We start from the raw sequence: 17,047 nt of genomic DNA on the forward strand, positions 1-17,047 counted from the left end.
ACCTAGGACTATATACCTGCAAATATGGAAACCCCCTCCCCCACCAGCCCGGCGGAGACGTCGCCCCACTACGCCCTATCGCGCTACGCACTATCAAGACTCACATTTTGGATGGTGGGTTTAGGGGGCATAATCATGCAGACAAAAAAGCTAAACATTTAAAAAAGGTTTCTGTAATGGAGGAAGGGAGGCTGGCAGCTCTGAGGGCTTTGCACATGCTCTCTGCCTAGCAGGTCTCGGGGATACCCTGGCCTTCACGCTTTCATCCACAGGGCTCCCTGGGTTGGATCCACGGAGTAGCTGCTGGCTGATGGAGCTGGCTGGCAGAGAACAGTCAGTCTGGGCCAGAACCTGGGGGACAAGGTCAGGAATAAAAAAAAAACACCCATAAGATTAAGGGCATAAATAAACCGGCTAAGTCAGAGCTCTGAGTGTATTTCAGATAGGATTCCTTGTTCTTCCGCCCGTGCGTTGTTCCTTCTGCTCCACTGCGCTTGCTCACTTCTATAATAATTTAATATGCTAAATATTCATGCATAATTAATTCTAGGCAAAGGGCAGTATCTGGGTGAAAGCTGTTCCTACATCTGGAGGCCTGGCCACATTCGGTAACAGAAACCGCTCATTAGCGAGGATACAGATAACGTAGACGTAACGAGGAGACAAGTTCATTCGGTCAGTGCATAAATTATCATTACAAAACGTTAGAAAAATGTACTTGTTAAAACACCAAGAAGAGAAAACAGTTCGTTAATTGGAAACAATAGCAACTCATAACATGATACATATTAAGCAGCATTTATAGGGCTGAAATGAGTTTAATTCACTATGGAATAAGTTAAGGCATATATCACTCTAGCATATTACATGTCCAGAAGCAGCGGCCGCAATGTGGAGGACATTATACAAAAGTACTGAGCAGTGTGGCTGTGAATCCAGCTCTGTGGTCAGATATAATCACTTGATAGATGATTTATTTTTATTTTTTTATTTATTATACTCATTTATATAGCGCCATTAATTCCACAGCACTTTACACACATTATCATCGTTTTCCCTATTGGGGCACACAATCTAGATCCCCTATTAGTATGTCTTTGGAATGTGGGAGGAAACCGGAGAACCCAGAAGAAACCCACGCAAACACGGGGAGAACATACAAACTCCTTGTAGAGATTTGAACCCAGCGTTGGAAGGCTGCGGTGCTAACCACTCAGCCACCGTTCAGCACCACTTGTGTGTATGTGCCTCCTTCTCACCTGTTGATAGACTTCGGGCTGTAATCTGATCCCTCACTGAGCTGACAGTTTTGTCTTTCTTTGATCATGATGGAGTTGAGCTGTTTTTCAGAGTGAATAATGATTGTAGGAGGGAGAGAGGAGAAAAGTGGCACTATCAGGAGAAAACAAGCTTTTTGTAAAACTAGAGGCAAATTCAATAAATTTGCTAAAAGGGAACCTGTCAGCTTGTTTTAGAGTAGACCTACTTAGATAAGCCGGCCAGGAACTATGGCAGTTGTTCTCGCCAGTCTTGAAGGGGTGTTCTGGATTCCTAAGGCGTATGCTCATGACGCGCGGCCTGCGCCTCCGTTCACCTTGCCACAAACTGAAGGAACGTCACAGCTCAGTGTGAATTAGACGAGCTGTGGCGTCACGACCCTTTTCTGCCCCCACCCTGCGCCAGCTCTGCCCACTTTGGTGCAGCCGGGAGAAACTTGTGTGAAAACACCAAAAATTCACAAAATTTTTCAACGTTATGCTCAAAAATTGTGACATTTTAAAACCATTTTCTGAATCGGGGCCTTTGTGTCTGAGCTGAGTAGTCCGCTGCTGTCCCAGTGTCTCCGGACAGTTTCTCCACTTCCCGACGCCTATGACTGACAGGTCCCTCCGTATGTAGAGTCATACAGTCCCTCTGTCAATCGACTGGACAGAATTCAAATTCCTAAGTATCAACATCATCACAACATGGAGGATTACAGAAAAGAATAAGACTAAACAAACCAGAGAGGTCATACAATACAGTCAAGAACGCAGCACCATCTGCTGAAGAAAGTCCCTCCACTGTATAAGCCTGCAGTTGTTGTATACTCCCACAAAATATACTACAACTCCACCACGGTAGTTCCCGGGTGCACACCTCAGCCCTGTAGTGATGACTGACAGTGTTATGTTCGGAGTCACACAGAGAAGCAGAGATTATTATAATCTCTGTGCAGTCAGGAACTTTCAGGCTTCAGCTTTTCATGTGATGAAAGAGAAAGGCTCAGTGAGTCCATTGCAAATCACAGATGCTAAATTGACCAATCAGCAGCTATTCACCTCAGGACGGTACATGAAGGCACATCGGGCGTCATTACCGGAGAGCAGACACTTTGATTCTCAGAATTATCTGCAATTTTCTTAAATAACTGCTGTCATCTCATATCAGGGGCGATGAGCGGTGCTCCGCATGTGAGAATTCTGCTTCATTGCCAGATCTGCGAAACATTTTTTATGCTTTTATTGCGTTTTTTTGTTCGCTTTTTTTTTTTTTTTTCAGCATTGGAACCCAAAAAAATACACTGGTTCAGAATTAGCAGTGTTGTCGTCTTTGGATCCTGTGGTTCTACTAAAATGTCTCAAATTTGGGGAAAATTGCGTAATGAAATAGACGCCCAATTCATCAATGATCTCCGGGTCGGGATGTAGCATCCATAGTACGGTGGTATTCATAGCGATGCCCCTAGGGCAGAATATTTCTGCAATACAGACCTTTCAAAGGCAGACTTAAAGTAGACCTGTCACCAGGTCAAAAGCGTCCAGTTTTTGTTCTTATTTTACTGCTCCCCCCCCGCTCCCCTGAGTATTACGTTTTCGTTTTCAATAAATCCGTCATATGGCTGTGGAGATATGAGCCTTTTTACTTAGTGATGATTTTATGGCTTTTACTAAGAGGGCTTGGCTCAGAGAGGAGCCTAAAGACACGCCCTAGAGGATCTTAGGAGCACCGCCACAAGGTAAAGACCATAAAAATTAGTACTAAATAAAAAGCAAAAAAATAAACAAAAAAAGGTTGAATACTCAAGGGAATAGCAGGAATAAAATAAGAGCAAAAACTGGTCATGTTTGACCTGGTGACACGTCCTCTTTAAAGAGTTTGGTATATCTGGCATCATGTGTTGTCAGGACAGGTGGTGAAACTCATTTCTGAACATCGTACAGTAGGTGCCCTTAGGACACAGAGGTATCAGTAGCACATAGGCCCTGGTTTCTGGGGGAGTCCAAAGGCCCTTCTTCCAAAGGATGTAGAAAAGCCACGGAGACACCATCACGTGTTTCTCAACGCAAGCAATAAATAGCCAGGTCTTTCACCGGGAAGGAACAACCACGGGAAGGGCAGCATCCAAATAGGAAAACCACCTATGCCAAAACATGGTATCCATCCACAGACAGCTGTTTCGGGGTATTTGCCCCTCATCAGTGTGGAGTAGGAAACTGGCTATTAGGAGCAGTGCCTGGTAAAAGGACTATAAACATAAGGATGAATGACCTCGGGGAGATCAAAACATCCAACACCGCGGAGACACCATCACTGCGTTGAGAAACACGTGATGGTGTCTCCGATGTGTTGGATGTTTTGATCTCCCCGAGGTCATTCATCCTTATGTTTATACTTCTTCCAAAGGAGACATCAATATTGTAAATGGTTTGTGAAAATTCGGGACCCTATTACAGATTTTACATTGGGGTTCAAAGTTTGCCAGTTGCTCCTCAGAAGTGTAGGTAGTGGTATTTTTTGTTTTTTTTTAATCTTGTATCTGACATTGCAGTCCACTTTCACTTGAATATCAAGTTGCAATACCAAACAGAGCCCAAGGACAAAGGTGGCACTTTTTGGGGGACAATCCCTTTTTTAGGGCTATATTGATTTGTATATCTGGACCTTTTCACGTCTAAGTATTATAAACCATATTTTGTTTTTTGCAGGTACCTTGGGATAACACGTCCACTGACCTATCCAGCGCGACAGAATGGCAAACTTATGGCAAAGATGGTGTTTATAGTTTGGCTCCTTTCTGCCTCCATCACTCTCCCGCCACTGTTTGGATGGGCACAAAATGTCACGGTGGAGAGGCTGTGTCTCATAAGTCAAGACTTTGGGTATACCGTCTACTCTACTGCAGTTGCCTTCTACATCCCCATGACCGTCATGCTCATCATGTATCAGAGAATCTTTGTAGCCGCAAAGATCAGTGCCGAGAAGCACAAATTCGTCAACATCCCGAGACTTATCGAACAGGAGGGAATTTATTGCTTAGAAGATAAAATTGTTCCCAAAAAAAGCTCCAAAAAGAATAAAGCAGTCGAAGAGTTTGCTACCTTGTCCAAGCTCATACGTCAAGACAGAAAGAACATCTCAATCTTCAAACGAGAACAAAAAGCAGCCAGGACTCTTGGGATCATCGTAGGAGCCTTCACCTTTTGTTGGCTTCCATTCTTCTTGTTGTCCACTGCTCGGCCTTTCATTTGTGGCATTAGATGTAGCTGCATGCCTGTCAGACTGGAGAGGACACTTCTGTGGTTGGGCTATACCAACTCTCTCATAAACCCATTGATCTATGCCTTCTTCAACAGGGATTTAAGGACTACTTTTTGGAACTTGTTGAGGTGCAAGTACACCAATATCAACCGGAGGCTGTCAGCCGCCAGCATGCATGAAGCGCTAAAAGTTACAGAAAGGCATGAGGGCATCTTGTAATATGTTCCTAATAGTTTTCACTATGGACCTTGGACATCTTGAATTGACCATGACTTTGAAAGACACACTGTTTAGTGCCTATCCCAAGAGACAGTGCTTTATGGTGATTTGTCTTTTAATTCTGTTTTATTTTCAACATATTTATTACCACGGTTATCAAAATGTTGTAACTACCTGTTAAGTTTCACAAAGTATTGTTTCCTAATCAGGGGTTCTAATGACTCTGCATGACGTGGTTTTGGGATACCTTTAATGTAAGGATAGGGTGCTTGAAGAGGTTCCCTAGGAGATAGCAAGTCAACATAAGTCTCCACTCCTGCCTTCGGAAGCCAATAGTCCAACAATTTTGAAGGCAACACCTTGTTTTCTCTAAGAAGCATGTGGCTATTTTCCAAGGCATGAGAATGTGGTCCAAGACAAGTGGACCTGCCATATTGTGGACCCCAGTCTCACAGCAGGTATGGATGGTTATAATGGTTCCAAATTTGAGAGCACCCTTTTAGGTGTTTCCCAGGTGACATCTTATGTTTACATTGGGAACAAGATGGTTGTAGGGGGCTCCTCAAGACATAGTATCTGCATGTCACCTTAAGGCCCAATATGCACTCTTTCACGTAGCTGAAACCATACCTGCATTTGGTGGCTTTGTTTTAAAGATAATAACTCAGTTTTAGAAAATTGTGCAGGATTGTTGCAGCCATATATGTTTGCCGCAGAATGGAAGCCCGGATGTACGGTAGGGATGAGGTGGCTTCTGAGGTTCTCCAGAAGACCGCACCAGGAGGACACCTTTATGGTAAGGATAAGGTGGTTGATGGTGTTCCCGAGAAGACAACAGATCAACTTTAGTCTGTACTTCCACATTGTGACAGCTACATGCTGACAAACACTCTTACCATTGGAAGCCAATAGTCCCACAATTTTGAAGGCAACACCTTCTGTTCTCTAAAACATAAGTGGGCTACTGTCCAAGGCATGAAGATGTTGTGTCTGCCATGTGGAGCCACCATAGTGTGGAAGCGCAGTCTCACAGCTGGGATGGATAGTTGTGACGGTTTAATGGAGGAAGGGAGATGGGTTTTAGATGTTTCCAAGTTGACATCTTATGTTTACATTGGAAACAAGATGATTTTATGGAGTGCTCCTTGGGACCTAGAACCTGCACATCACCGTTAAGGCCAGATCTGCTCTGTCGCACATGGTTGAAACCAAACCATCATTTGGTGACCAGTATAGGATTTATTTTACAAAATTGTGCAGGACTGTCTCAGCGATATGTGGCTGTCGCAGTATGAAATCCTAAACTGCACAGTAGGGATGAGGTGGTTGCTGTGGTACCCCAGAAGACAGCACCAGCAAGTAATCTTTTAGATTAAGGATGGGGTGGTTTTAGGGCTTCCCAGGTTTACATTGGATCAGAGAGATAGCACCTGCATGTTAACTTTAAGCTGGGCTTCCATATTGCCGCAGCCACATATGGCCAAAACTGCTCTTTCCTTCCATGACCAATAGGTTGCACACTTTAAAAGGTAAGATTTTGTTTTAATCGCAAATATTGTGGACATTGGTCATTGCACGCTATTGTGTTATCTACCAAATGCAGCTGTTGCAGTGCATATATTTGCTGGTTGCAGAGGTTTCCCAGGATAGAACTGCAGCAATACCCATTTAAAGTAGTTATGGGGTGAGGATGGCACAATTTAGAAGGTAATACCTCATTTTATTCTCAAAATTTTGCAGCCATGGGCTAGTAGTTACCAGCATGGTTTTTAGTGAGCGTACGTACCAATACTTTCAGCTGGAATAGGTTGGTTGTTGGGGTTCCTCAGGAGACTGATCAAGCATGTCACCTCCTCGAATGTGACTGAAACCACCACTAATTTTGAGGGCCAACGGCAATATGATTCTGTATGTAGTCTTACTTTCCATCGGCACGTGGGTGGGGTCTTTTCAAAATACGTCTGCCGCTATGTGGGAGGTCCAGACTTGCAGCAGATATGGAGTGATCGTAGGAGTTCCCCAATGGACAGCATCAGCAAGATATCTTTACAATAGATGACTCCACCACAAGATGGAGGTTTCTGTAGAGTCAGGACCACAAAGTCATGTCTAAAGTAGGGCCAGAGTGGTTGTAGGGTTTTCTTAAGAGTCAGGACGAGCAAGCCAACTTTACAGCAGAGCTGGAGTAGTTGGAGGGCTTCACCAAGAGTCAGCACCACCAAGTCACCTTTACAAAGGTGGGGTCGTTTCAGAGGTTCCCCTTGAAAGGAAAACTTTTATCTGTGGTTTCTCCCCCTGAATTACTGCTCTACTTGAATGGACATAAGATATTCTTGTAAATGAAACAGATGTAATATGCCATGACCATTACTGAATGTGCGTTCTTCTCCAGCTTATAACTACAAAAGTTTACATGATCGGAATGTTCACGCGACTTCTTCACTTCTTTTAAGAGACAATCACCACCAAATTGTGACCATTACTATGTATTACAAGTGCTCGGCCTGTATAGACCCCGATACTTGTGTGCTCGCCATAAAGGAAATGTCACTAGATTGGAAGAACGAGCTCGTGGCGTTGTACACTTGTATGCCTCTGTTGTGATAAAAAAAAATGTAAATAGTCAATAACGTCCTTGGTTGAATATCATCATTTATGATACATTTACGTCCCTCGTGAAGAAATGACACAATCACCAGTAACATATAATCGTGAAGGTGAACTGGTATAGCTGATAATGTGTTTTGCCTCCGCTCAGTAGCACTCGATACATCCGGCCATTTGTTTGTCCACATGAACTCAATAAAATGGATTTGCCCACTCCTGTTCTATCGGAACATTGATGCGTGTATGTGTCATTAAGACATTGACAGAAAAATAACTGTTAAATGATAACCTCATTTTCTCATTTGACTCCTGATCACCACGTCAAAAGGGATTTTTTTTTTCTCCGAAAGTTTAATCTTCTCGTTGGCTATTCACTAACACTATCATGCTTTCTGATATTGTTTCCATCCAATTAGTGGTCCTGTTCCTCTGACAATAGACAATACCGTATTGACCCAGTAGTCACAGCAGTTTATTTCCCTCATTGATCACAGAAATGCCTACCTACTTAAAGGGTTTTTCCAGGCTCAACAGTAAAGTTTGCTGTCCAGCTACATGAGTGTAGGCTGCCAGATTATAACTGTGGGCAATGGACACACGGTCAGGATTCGCCTCTATCGCCATTGCCATGGAATGTCCTCTAGACTTGGTGCCCTCATTTTACCCCCAGACAAAGTTATTGACCTATTTGGGATACTCATCCCTTTTCTTGCAGAGGAAGCAGGTTCCTGCACAGGTTCTCACCACATAGTAACCACATATGGCCGGATCCCCTCTCCAAGGGCCACAAGCAGCCACGCGCCCTACTCCATGGTGCTTTCACCCTTGTAGATGGTGCTTTGAGCAACCATCGCTTCTCTTTCATTCTGGTAATTGTTGGGGGTCCGTAGGCTGAAACTCCCACCAATTATACCCATGCACTATGTTACGATCCTGAAAAAAGCCTGTAAAGACAAATTCATTGAAGGGATTGATGTAATGATCAATATTGCGAAGATCAGTAACCTTCTTCTGAGCTGGAAGTTTCCGGAGCTCGGGTGATTTATTTCTCTAGAATTTCCTAGTAGACGTTCACAATCCCCTGGAAAGTAATATCTGGAGATCTATCATTATAATGAGAGCAGTGTTTATGTGACGAGTTGTAAACCATCTCTACATCGGAGACATGTATGCACGGTGGTGTTCCCGGAGTCATTATACGCATGGCTGCTCCGATTAATGGGCACTTATATGACGATAACGTTTTCAAGGACACAAGAAAGGTGGGAAATTCATAGTGTGCCTCCATCATAGTTGTGAGAAGTTGGCATCGGCACAGAGTCCTCTCCATTGGGAGAAACCGGGGTTTGTAAAAGTTACCGACCAACTTTGGTCTTAGAAATATGTTTTGTATATTGAAGTTCAGACTTGATCTGTTTGGTAGGAGAAGATGAGGGCATGAACTAACATTTTAGTAGATTCAGGGTTGAGGAAAGGTGGAGATGGCAGGATCGAGGGTCATAGAATCATAGAATAGTAGAGTTGGAAGGGACCTCCTGGGTCATCTGGTCCAACACCCTGCTCAAAGCAGGTTTCACTTAATCATCCCAGACAGATGTCTGTCCAGCCTCTGTTTGAAAACTTCCATGGAAGGAGAACTCACAACCTCTCGTGGCCACCTGTTCCACTCATTGATCACCCTAACTGTCAAAAAGTTTTTTTGAATATCTAATCTGTGTCTCCTTCCCCTCAGTTTCATCCCTTTGCTTCTAGTCTTTCCTTGTGCAAATGAGAATAAAGATGATCCTTCTACAATCTGACAGCCCTTGAGTTATTTGTAGACAGCTATTAAGTCTCCTCTCAGTCTTCTTTTTTCCAAGCTAAACATTCCCAAATCAGGTAACCGTTCCTCATAGGACATGGTTTGCAGACCGGTCACCATTCTAGTTGCTCTTCTCTGAACTTGGAGATGGTAGGATCGAGGGTCACTCCGAGGCAGCAGACTTCTGTTATTGTTATAGATAGATCGGAAGTTAGGTGAGATGGAGGAAAGATGATGAGTTTGATTTGGTCCACAGTGAGCTTTAGGAAGCTTGATGAGAAGACGGAGGCTATGGCTGACATACACTCTGGGATTCTGGACAGCAAAGAGGTTACGTCTGGTCCAGAGAGGTAGATCTGAGTATCATCAGAGTTTGGGTGGTACTGGAAACCATGGGACTTTATAAGTTATCCCAGGCCAAAGGTATAGATGGAGAAGAGTATGGGGCCCAGGACAGAGCCTTGAGGGTCATCAACACAGAGAGGGTGGGTTTAGGAGGTAGTGTGGGAGATGCTACATGTGCAATTGGAGAGGTATGAGGAAATCCAGGAGAGAGCAAGGTCTTTGATGCCAAGGGAAGAGAGGATTTGTAGTAGGAGGGTGTTGCTGACTGTGCTGAAGGCAGAGGACAGGTCTAGAAGGAGGAGTATAGAGAATTCCCTGTTAGATATTGCAGTAAGTCGTTGGTAATTTTGGTTAGAGCAGTTTTGGTGGAAAGTTTGATATGGACATGTTGTATGAGGAGTTTGGAGGCGAATTGGACCAGCAATAAGGGGCAGTAAATGGACGTAGAGGTCGGGTCAAAGGATAGTTTCTTCACGATAGGTGTGATTGTTGCATATTCGAGAGGGAAAGACACTGGAAGATAATGATATGTTGAAGAGATGGGTTAGGTCCTGGATAAGCATGGTGGTGAGGTAGGAGAGGAGATGGGATAGGGTCAAGTGCAGAAGTGCTCAGGTGCGATTTGGAGAGAAGATGAGTAAGCTCTTCTTCAGTGATGGTGGTAAGAAAGGTTACAGAGGAAGTTGTGGTTGTTGAACAGTAAAGATTTGCCTGATTTGGTCAATCTTATTTTTGAAATGTGCGGGAAAGTGTTCTGAAGAGATGAGTTAGAACTTATTATTTATTATTATAGCGCCCTTTATTCCATGGCGCTTTACATGTGAACTTAGAGGGCAATATTGGACAGAGGAGGGAGTTAAAAGTGTTGCATAACTGTTTGGAGTTGTGAGATAATGAAAATATAAGGAATATGAAATACATTATTCCCTGGTATCCTGAGATTTTTTGTTTCATTTTTTTAGTGCCTATTACTTTAACTTCCCTGAAGTGTAGTGTAAATCTGTAGGATTTAGGTCTAATTTCTTGATATTTAGCAGCTATTTTTCCTTAATGTGTAGTGGTTTTATGTCTTATTCCTTGTTGTCCAGTCACATTCGGTCTCAGTCCATGATGTTCTTACCTAATGTCACTATGGTCATGGGTGAGGGGCTGTCCCTGCCACCCCACAAGTAAATAGTGTCCCGTTTCCCTTGTGCTGTGGGTGTACTGTTCAGGAACAGTTACACATTAATCCGGGGACACTGTTTTCTTTTCAAACAGTTTAATTTTACTGAGAAGTCCAAGTTCAATTGTTACAGTACAATACGATGCCTAACAAACAGGCTATCCCTGCGTGTGTTGTGGCTGTCGAGCAGCTGCGAGACATGCAGCCGCGGGGACTTGAACATGTGGAAAGAGATTAAGGCAAGCTTCTCAATGTCTAATTTGGGCCGTAGGCCCCGAATGTTTCGGGAAGATCTGCTGAAGTTTGTCATGGCTATTCTCCTGCTGCTTGACAGTCCATAACCCCTGGTGCCCTTTAACCCAATGGCCTTAAACTTCTTCTATCACATCTAATCTCCAACTCTAGCTGACCTTAACTAGGAAATGCTCCCCTTATTATAACTTGCCCTCGCCCAACAGCTGGGCTGGTCCCAACTCCTTAACTTTTCTTAAACCTGTGTGTATCTACTTCCTGAATCTTTTGTGCCCACAACTGCACTTTTCCTAACTTATATCTGATACGAACGCTGTATCCTATGTTATACCTTATGCTATCCTAAGCTTACCCCTAAACTTTCCTATTATACATCCACAATACATTTACTACAACTATTAGTGCCTATTAGATTCAATGGAGTCTCACGCTTTCCATATCTGATATAATGCAATAGAATGAAACCATATTCTAGCGTATGTTAATATACTGTTCCTGCAGACGTTGTCTTTAGGGGGGAGGCATATGGCAACCCTTGTCCCACTCTTAAGGTACCGTCACACTGAACGATATCGCTAGCGATCCGTGACGTTGCAGCGTCCTGGCTAGCGATATCGTTGTGTTTGACACGCAGCAGCGATCAGGATCCTGCTGTGCCATCGTTGGTCGGAGCAGAAAGTCCAGAACTTTATTTCGTCGCTGGATCTCCCGCAGACATCGCTGAATCGCCGTGTGTGACGCCGATCCAGCGATGTCTTCACTGTAAACCAGGGTAAACATCGGGTTACTAAGCGCAGGGCCGCGCTTAGTAACCCGATGTTTACCCTGGTTACCAGCGTAAATGTAAAAAAAACCAAACACTACATACTTACATTCCGGTGTCTGTCCCCCGGCGTTCTGCTTCTCTGCACTGTGTAAGCGCCGGCTGGCCGTAAAGCAGATTACAGCGGTGACGTCACCACTGTGCTTTCCGGCTGGCGCTCAAGGTCAGTGCAGAGAAGCACAGCGCCGGGGGACAGACACCGGAATGTAAGTATGTAGTGTTTTTTGGTTTTTTTTACGTTTACGCTGGTAACCAGGGTAAACATCGGGTTACTAAGCGCGGCCCTGCGTATAGTAACCCGATGTTTACCCTGGTTACCGGGGACCTCGGGATCGTTGGTCGCTGGAGAGATGTCTGTGTGACAGCTCTCCAGCGACCACACAGCGACGCTGCAGCGAGCGGGATCGTTGTCTAGATCGCTGCAGCGTCGCTAAATGTGACGGTACCTTTACAGCTAAATTAGCAGCAATCAATTTCAATGCACGTTGTTTTTGCAGCGTCTGAGCGTGATGGAGCATTGGATATAAATTGTGGGTCTTTCGTCAATCGTGGAGTAACCCCCTGTATCAGAGAGGTGATGTATAAGGGGCATCCGTACGGACACGGCGTGCTATGTGGCTGATGTCGCCCTCTACGGCGGTGACTTTCCTGACTCGCCCGCATCTCGTGGCTCCGTGCTCTGGATCACAAATGTTCTTCCATTTACCATATCCACATATTTCTTATATATTTTCTTTCCCGTTGCTTGTATATCGCCTGCATGCTCCACGGCATCGAGAAATGGGAGCCGAGTGGAGGAAAAATGTGAGCGGATGCAAAGAGAAATCCAATCACATTGCCCTGTTTATTTGTTCTGGAGGTGGATGCTGGGAGTTGTAGTTGGGCCCTTAGGACTGTGATGTGAACGCTGCAGTGGCTGTGACAGTCTGGATGGACGCCCGTCACCTCCGCTCTTCTACTTCGCTGCTCTATATGATAAATTGGAGAGCGCAGCGGATGCGTAGCTCCAGGGGATCTGTAACGACACAGTCCAGCAGTGGGATAAGCGGCAATCAGGGGCGCCGGCCCTACTATTCAGGGGGAGCAGCCTGCAGAAATGGCGGAGTGATGGACGCTGACTTCGATGAGCTATTTATATATTCTCCTTCTATTATTGCCGTGCTGCAGCGCTCCTGGCCAAATGCAATATCAGCAGCTGCTAAATCTACAGCTGTGCATGAAGTACACCGTCCTCACTGTGCAGTACTGACCCCGTACGGTCACCATCATAGGGTCCACATCATACAGTCACCATCATAGGGTCCACATCATACGGTCACCATCATACGGTCACCATCATACAATCACCATCATACAGTCACCATCATAGGGTCCACATCATACGGTCACCATCATAGGGTCCCCAGCATATGGTCACCATCATAGGGTCACCATCATAGGGTCCACATCATACGGTCACCATCATAGGGTCCCCAGCATACGGTCACCATCATACAATCACCATCATACAGTCACCATCATAGGGTTCCCACCATACGATCACCGTCATACAGTCACCATCATACAGTCACCATCATACGGTCGCCATCATATGATCACCATCATACGGTCACCATCATACGGTCACCATCATACAATCACCATCATACGGTCACCATCATACGGTCACCATCATACGATCACCATCATACAGTCACCATCATAGTGTCCCCACCATACAGTCAACATCATACGGTCACCATCATACAGTCACCATCATACGGTCACAACCATACGGTCACCATCATACAGTCACCATCATACGGTCACCATCATACGGTCACCATCATACGGTCACCATCATACGATCACCATCATACGGTCAACATCATACGGTCACCATCATACGGTCACAACCATACGGTCACCATCATACAGTCACCATCATACGGTCACCATCATACGATCACCATCATACGATCACCATCATACGATCACCATCATACGGTCAACATCATACGGTCACTATCATACGGTCACCATCATACGGTCACCATCATACAGTCACATCATACGGTCACCATCATACGGTCACCATCATACGGTCACCATCATACAGTCACCATCATACGGTCACCATCATACAGTCACCATCATACGGTCACCATCATACAGTCACCATCATACAGTCACCATCATACGGTGACCATCATACAGTCACCATCATACGGTCACCATCATACAGTCACCATCATACGATCACCATCATACGATCACCATCATACGGTCACCATCATACAGTCACCATCATACAGTCACAACCATACGGTCACCATCATACAGTCACCATCATACGGTCACCATCATACGGTCACCATCATACGGTCACCATCATACGATCACCATCATACGATCACCATCATACGGTCAACATCATACGGTCACCATCATACGGTCACAACCATACGGTCACCATCATACAGTCACCATCATACGGTCACCATCATACGATCACCATCATACGATCACCATCATACGGTCAACATCATACGGTCACCATCATACGGTCACAACCATACGGTCACCATCATACAGTCACCATCATACGGTCACCATCATACGATCACCATCATACGATCACCATCATACGATCACCATCATACGGTCAACATCATACGGTCACCATCATACAGTCACATCATACGGTCACCATCATACGGTCACCATCATACGGTCACCATCATACGGTCACCATCATAGGGTCCACATCATACAGTCAACATCATACGGTCACCATCATACAGTCACCATCATACGGTCACCATCATACGGTCACCATCATACGGTCACCATCATACGATCACCATCATACGGTCAACATCATACGGTCACCATCATACAGTCACCATCATACGGTCACCATCATACGATCACCATCATAGGGTCCACATCATACAGTCACCATCATACGATCACCATCATACGATCACCATCCTACAGTCACCATCATAGGGTCCCCACCATACAGTCAACATCATACGGTCACCATCATACAGTCACCATCATACGGTCACAACCATACGGTCACCATCATACAGTCACCATCATACGGTCAACATCATACGGTCACCATCATACGGTCACCATCATACAGTCACATCATACGGTCACCATCATACGGTCACCATCATACAGTCACCATCATAGGGTCCCCACCATACAGTCAACAACATACAGTCACCATCATACAGTCACCATCATAGGGTCTCCACCATACAGTCAACATCATACGGTCACCATCATACAGTCACCATCATACGGTCACAACCATACGGTCACCATCATACAGTCACCATCATACGGTCACCATCATACAGTCACCATCATACGATCACCATCATATGGTCACCATCATACAGTCACATCATACGGTCACCACCATACGGTCACCATCATACAGTCACCATCATACAGTCACCATCATACGGTCACCATCATACAGTCACCATCATACGGTCACAACCATACGGTCACCATCATACAGTCACCATCATACGGTCACCATCATACGGTCACCATCATACGGTCACCATCATACGATCACCATCATACGATCACCATCATACGGTCAACATCATACGGTCACCATCATACGGTCACAACCATACGGTCACCATCATACAGTCACCATCATACGGTCACCATCATACGATCACCATCATACGATCACCATCATACGGTCAACATCATACGGTCACCATCATACGGTCACCATCATACGGTCACCATCATACAGTCACATCATACGGTCACCATCATACGGTCACCATCATACGGTCACCATCATAGGGTCCACATCATACAGTCAACATCATACGGTCACCATCATACAGTCACCATCATACGGTCACAACCACACGGTCACCATCATACAGTCACCATCATACGGTCACCATCATACGGTCACCATCATACGATCACCATCATACGATCACCATCATACGGTCACCATCATACGATCACCATCATACGATCACCATCATACGGTCAACATCATACGGTCACCATCATACGGTCACAACCATACGGTCACCATCATACAGTCACCATCATACGGTCAACATCATACGGTCACCATCATACGGTCACCATCATACGGTCACCATCATACAGTCACATCATACGGTCACCATCATACGGTCACCATCATACGGTCACCATCATACAGTCACCATCATACGGTCACCATCATACAGTCACCATCATACGGTCACCATCATACAGTCACCATCATACAGTCACCATCATACGGTCACCATCATACAGTCACCATCATACGGTCACCATCATACAGTCACCATCATATGATCACCATCATACGATCACCATCATACGGTCACCATCATACAGTCACCATCATACGGTCACAACCATACAGTCACCATCATACGGTCACCATCATACGGTCACCATCATACGGTCACCATCATACGATCACCATCATACGATCACCATCATACGGTCAACATCATACGGTCACCATCATACGGTCACAACCATACGGTCACCATCATACAGTCACCATCATACGGTCACCATCATACGATCACCATCATACGATCACCATCATACGATCACCATCATACGGTCAACATCATACGGTCACCATCATACGGTCACAACCATACGGTCACCATCATACAGTCACCATCATACGGTCACCATCATACGATCACCATCATACGATCACCATCATACGATCACCATCATACGGTCAACATCATACGGTCACCATCATACAGTCACCATCATACGGTCACCATCATACGATCACCATCATAGGGTCCACATCATACAGTCACCATCATACGATCACCATCATACGATCACCATCCTACAGTCACCATCATAGGGTCCCCACCATACAGTCAACATCATACGGTCACCATCATACAGTCACCATCATACGGTCACAACCATACGGTCACCATCATACAGTCACCATCATACGGTCAACATCATACGGTCACCATCATACGGTCACCATCATACAGTCACATCATACGGTCACCATCATACGGTCACCATCATACAGTCACCATCATAGGGTCCCCACCATACAGTCAACAACATACAGTCACCATCATACGGTCACCATCATAGGGTCTCCACCATACAGTCAACATCATACGGTCACCATCATACAGTCACCGTCATACGGTCACAACCATACGGTCACCATCATACAGTCACCATCATACGGTCACCATCATACAGTCACCATCATACGATCACCATCATATGGTCACCATCATACAGTCACATCATACGGTCA

The 17,047-nt window shown here is 45.0% G+C and overlaps 1 protein-coding gene across 1 annotated transcript; it reads left to right on the forward strand.

Annotated features, from left to right (window-relative positions):
- Window positions 1-24: 24 nt before the first annotated feature.
- Window positions 25-7,577, forward strand: LOC138657357 (5-hydroxytryptamine receptor 7-like). The gene is made up of 3 exons (XM_069745102.1): window positions 25-114; window positions 551-645; window positions 3,969-7,577. The coding sequence occupies exons 1-3, from the start codon at window positions 25-27 to the stop codon at window positions 4,738-4,740; spliced, it is 957 nt and encodes a 318-aa protein (XP_069601203.1). The 3' UTR covers window positions 4,741-7,577.
- Window positions 7,578-17,047: the final 9,470 nt, after the last annotated feature.

Source organism: Ranitomeya imitator, chromosome 1 (genome assembly GCF_032444005.1).
Source record: "Ranitomeya imitator isolate aRanImi1 chromosome 1, aRanImi1.pri, whole genome shotgun sequence".
In the NCBI taxonomy this organism is placed as follows: Eukaryota; Metazoa; Chordata; class Amphibia; order Anura; family Dendrobatidae; genus Ranitomeya; species Ranitomeya imitator.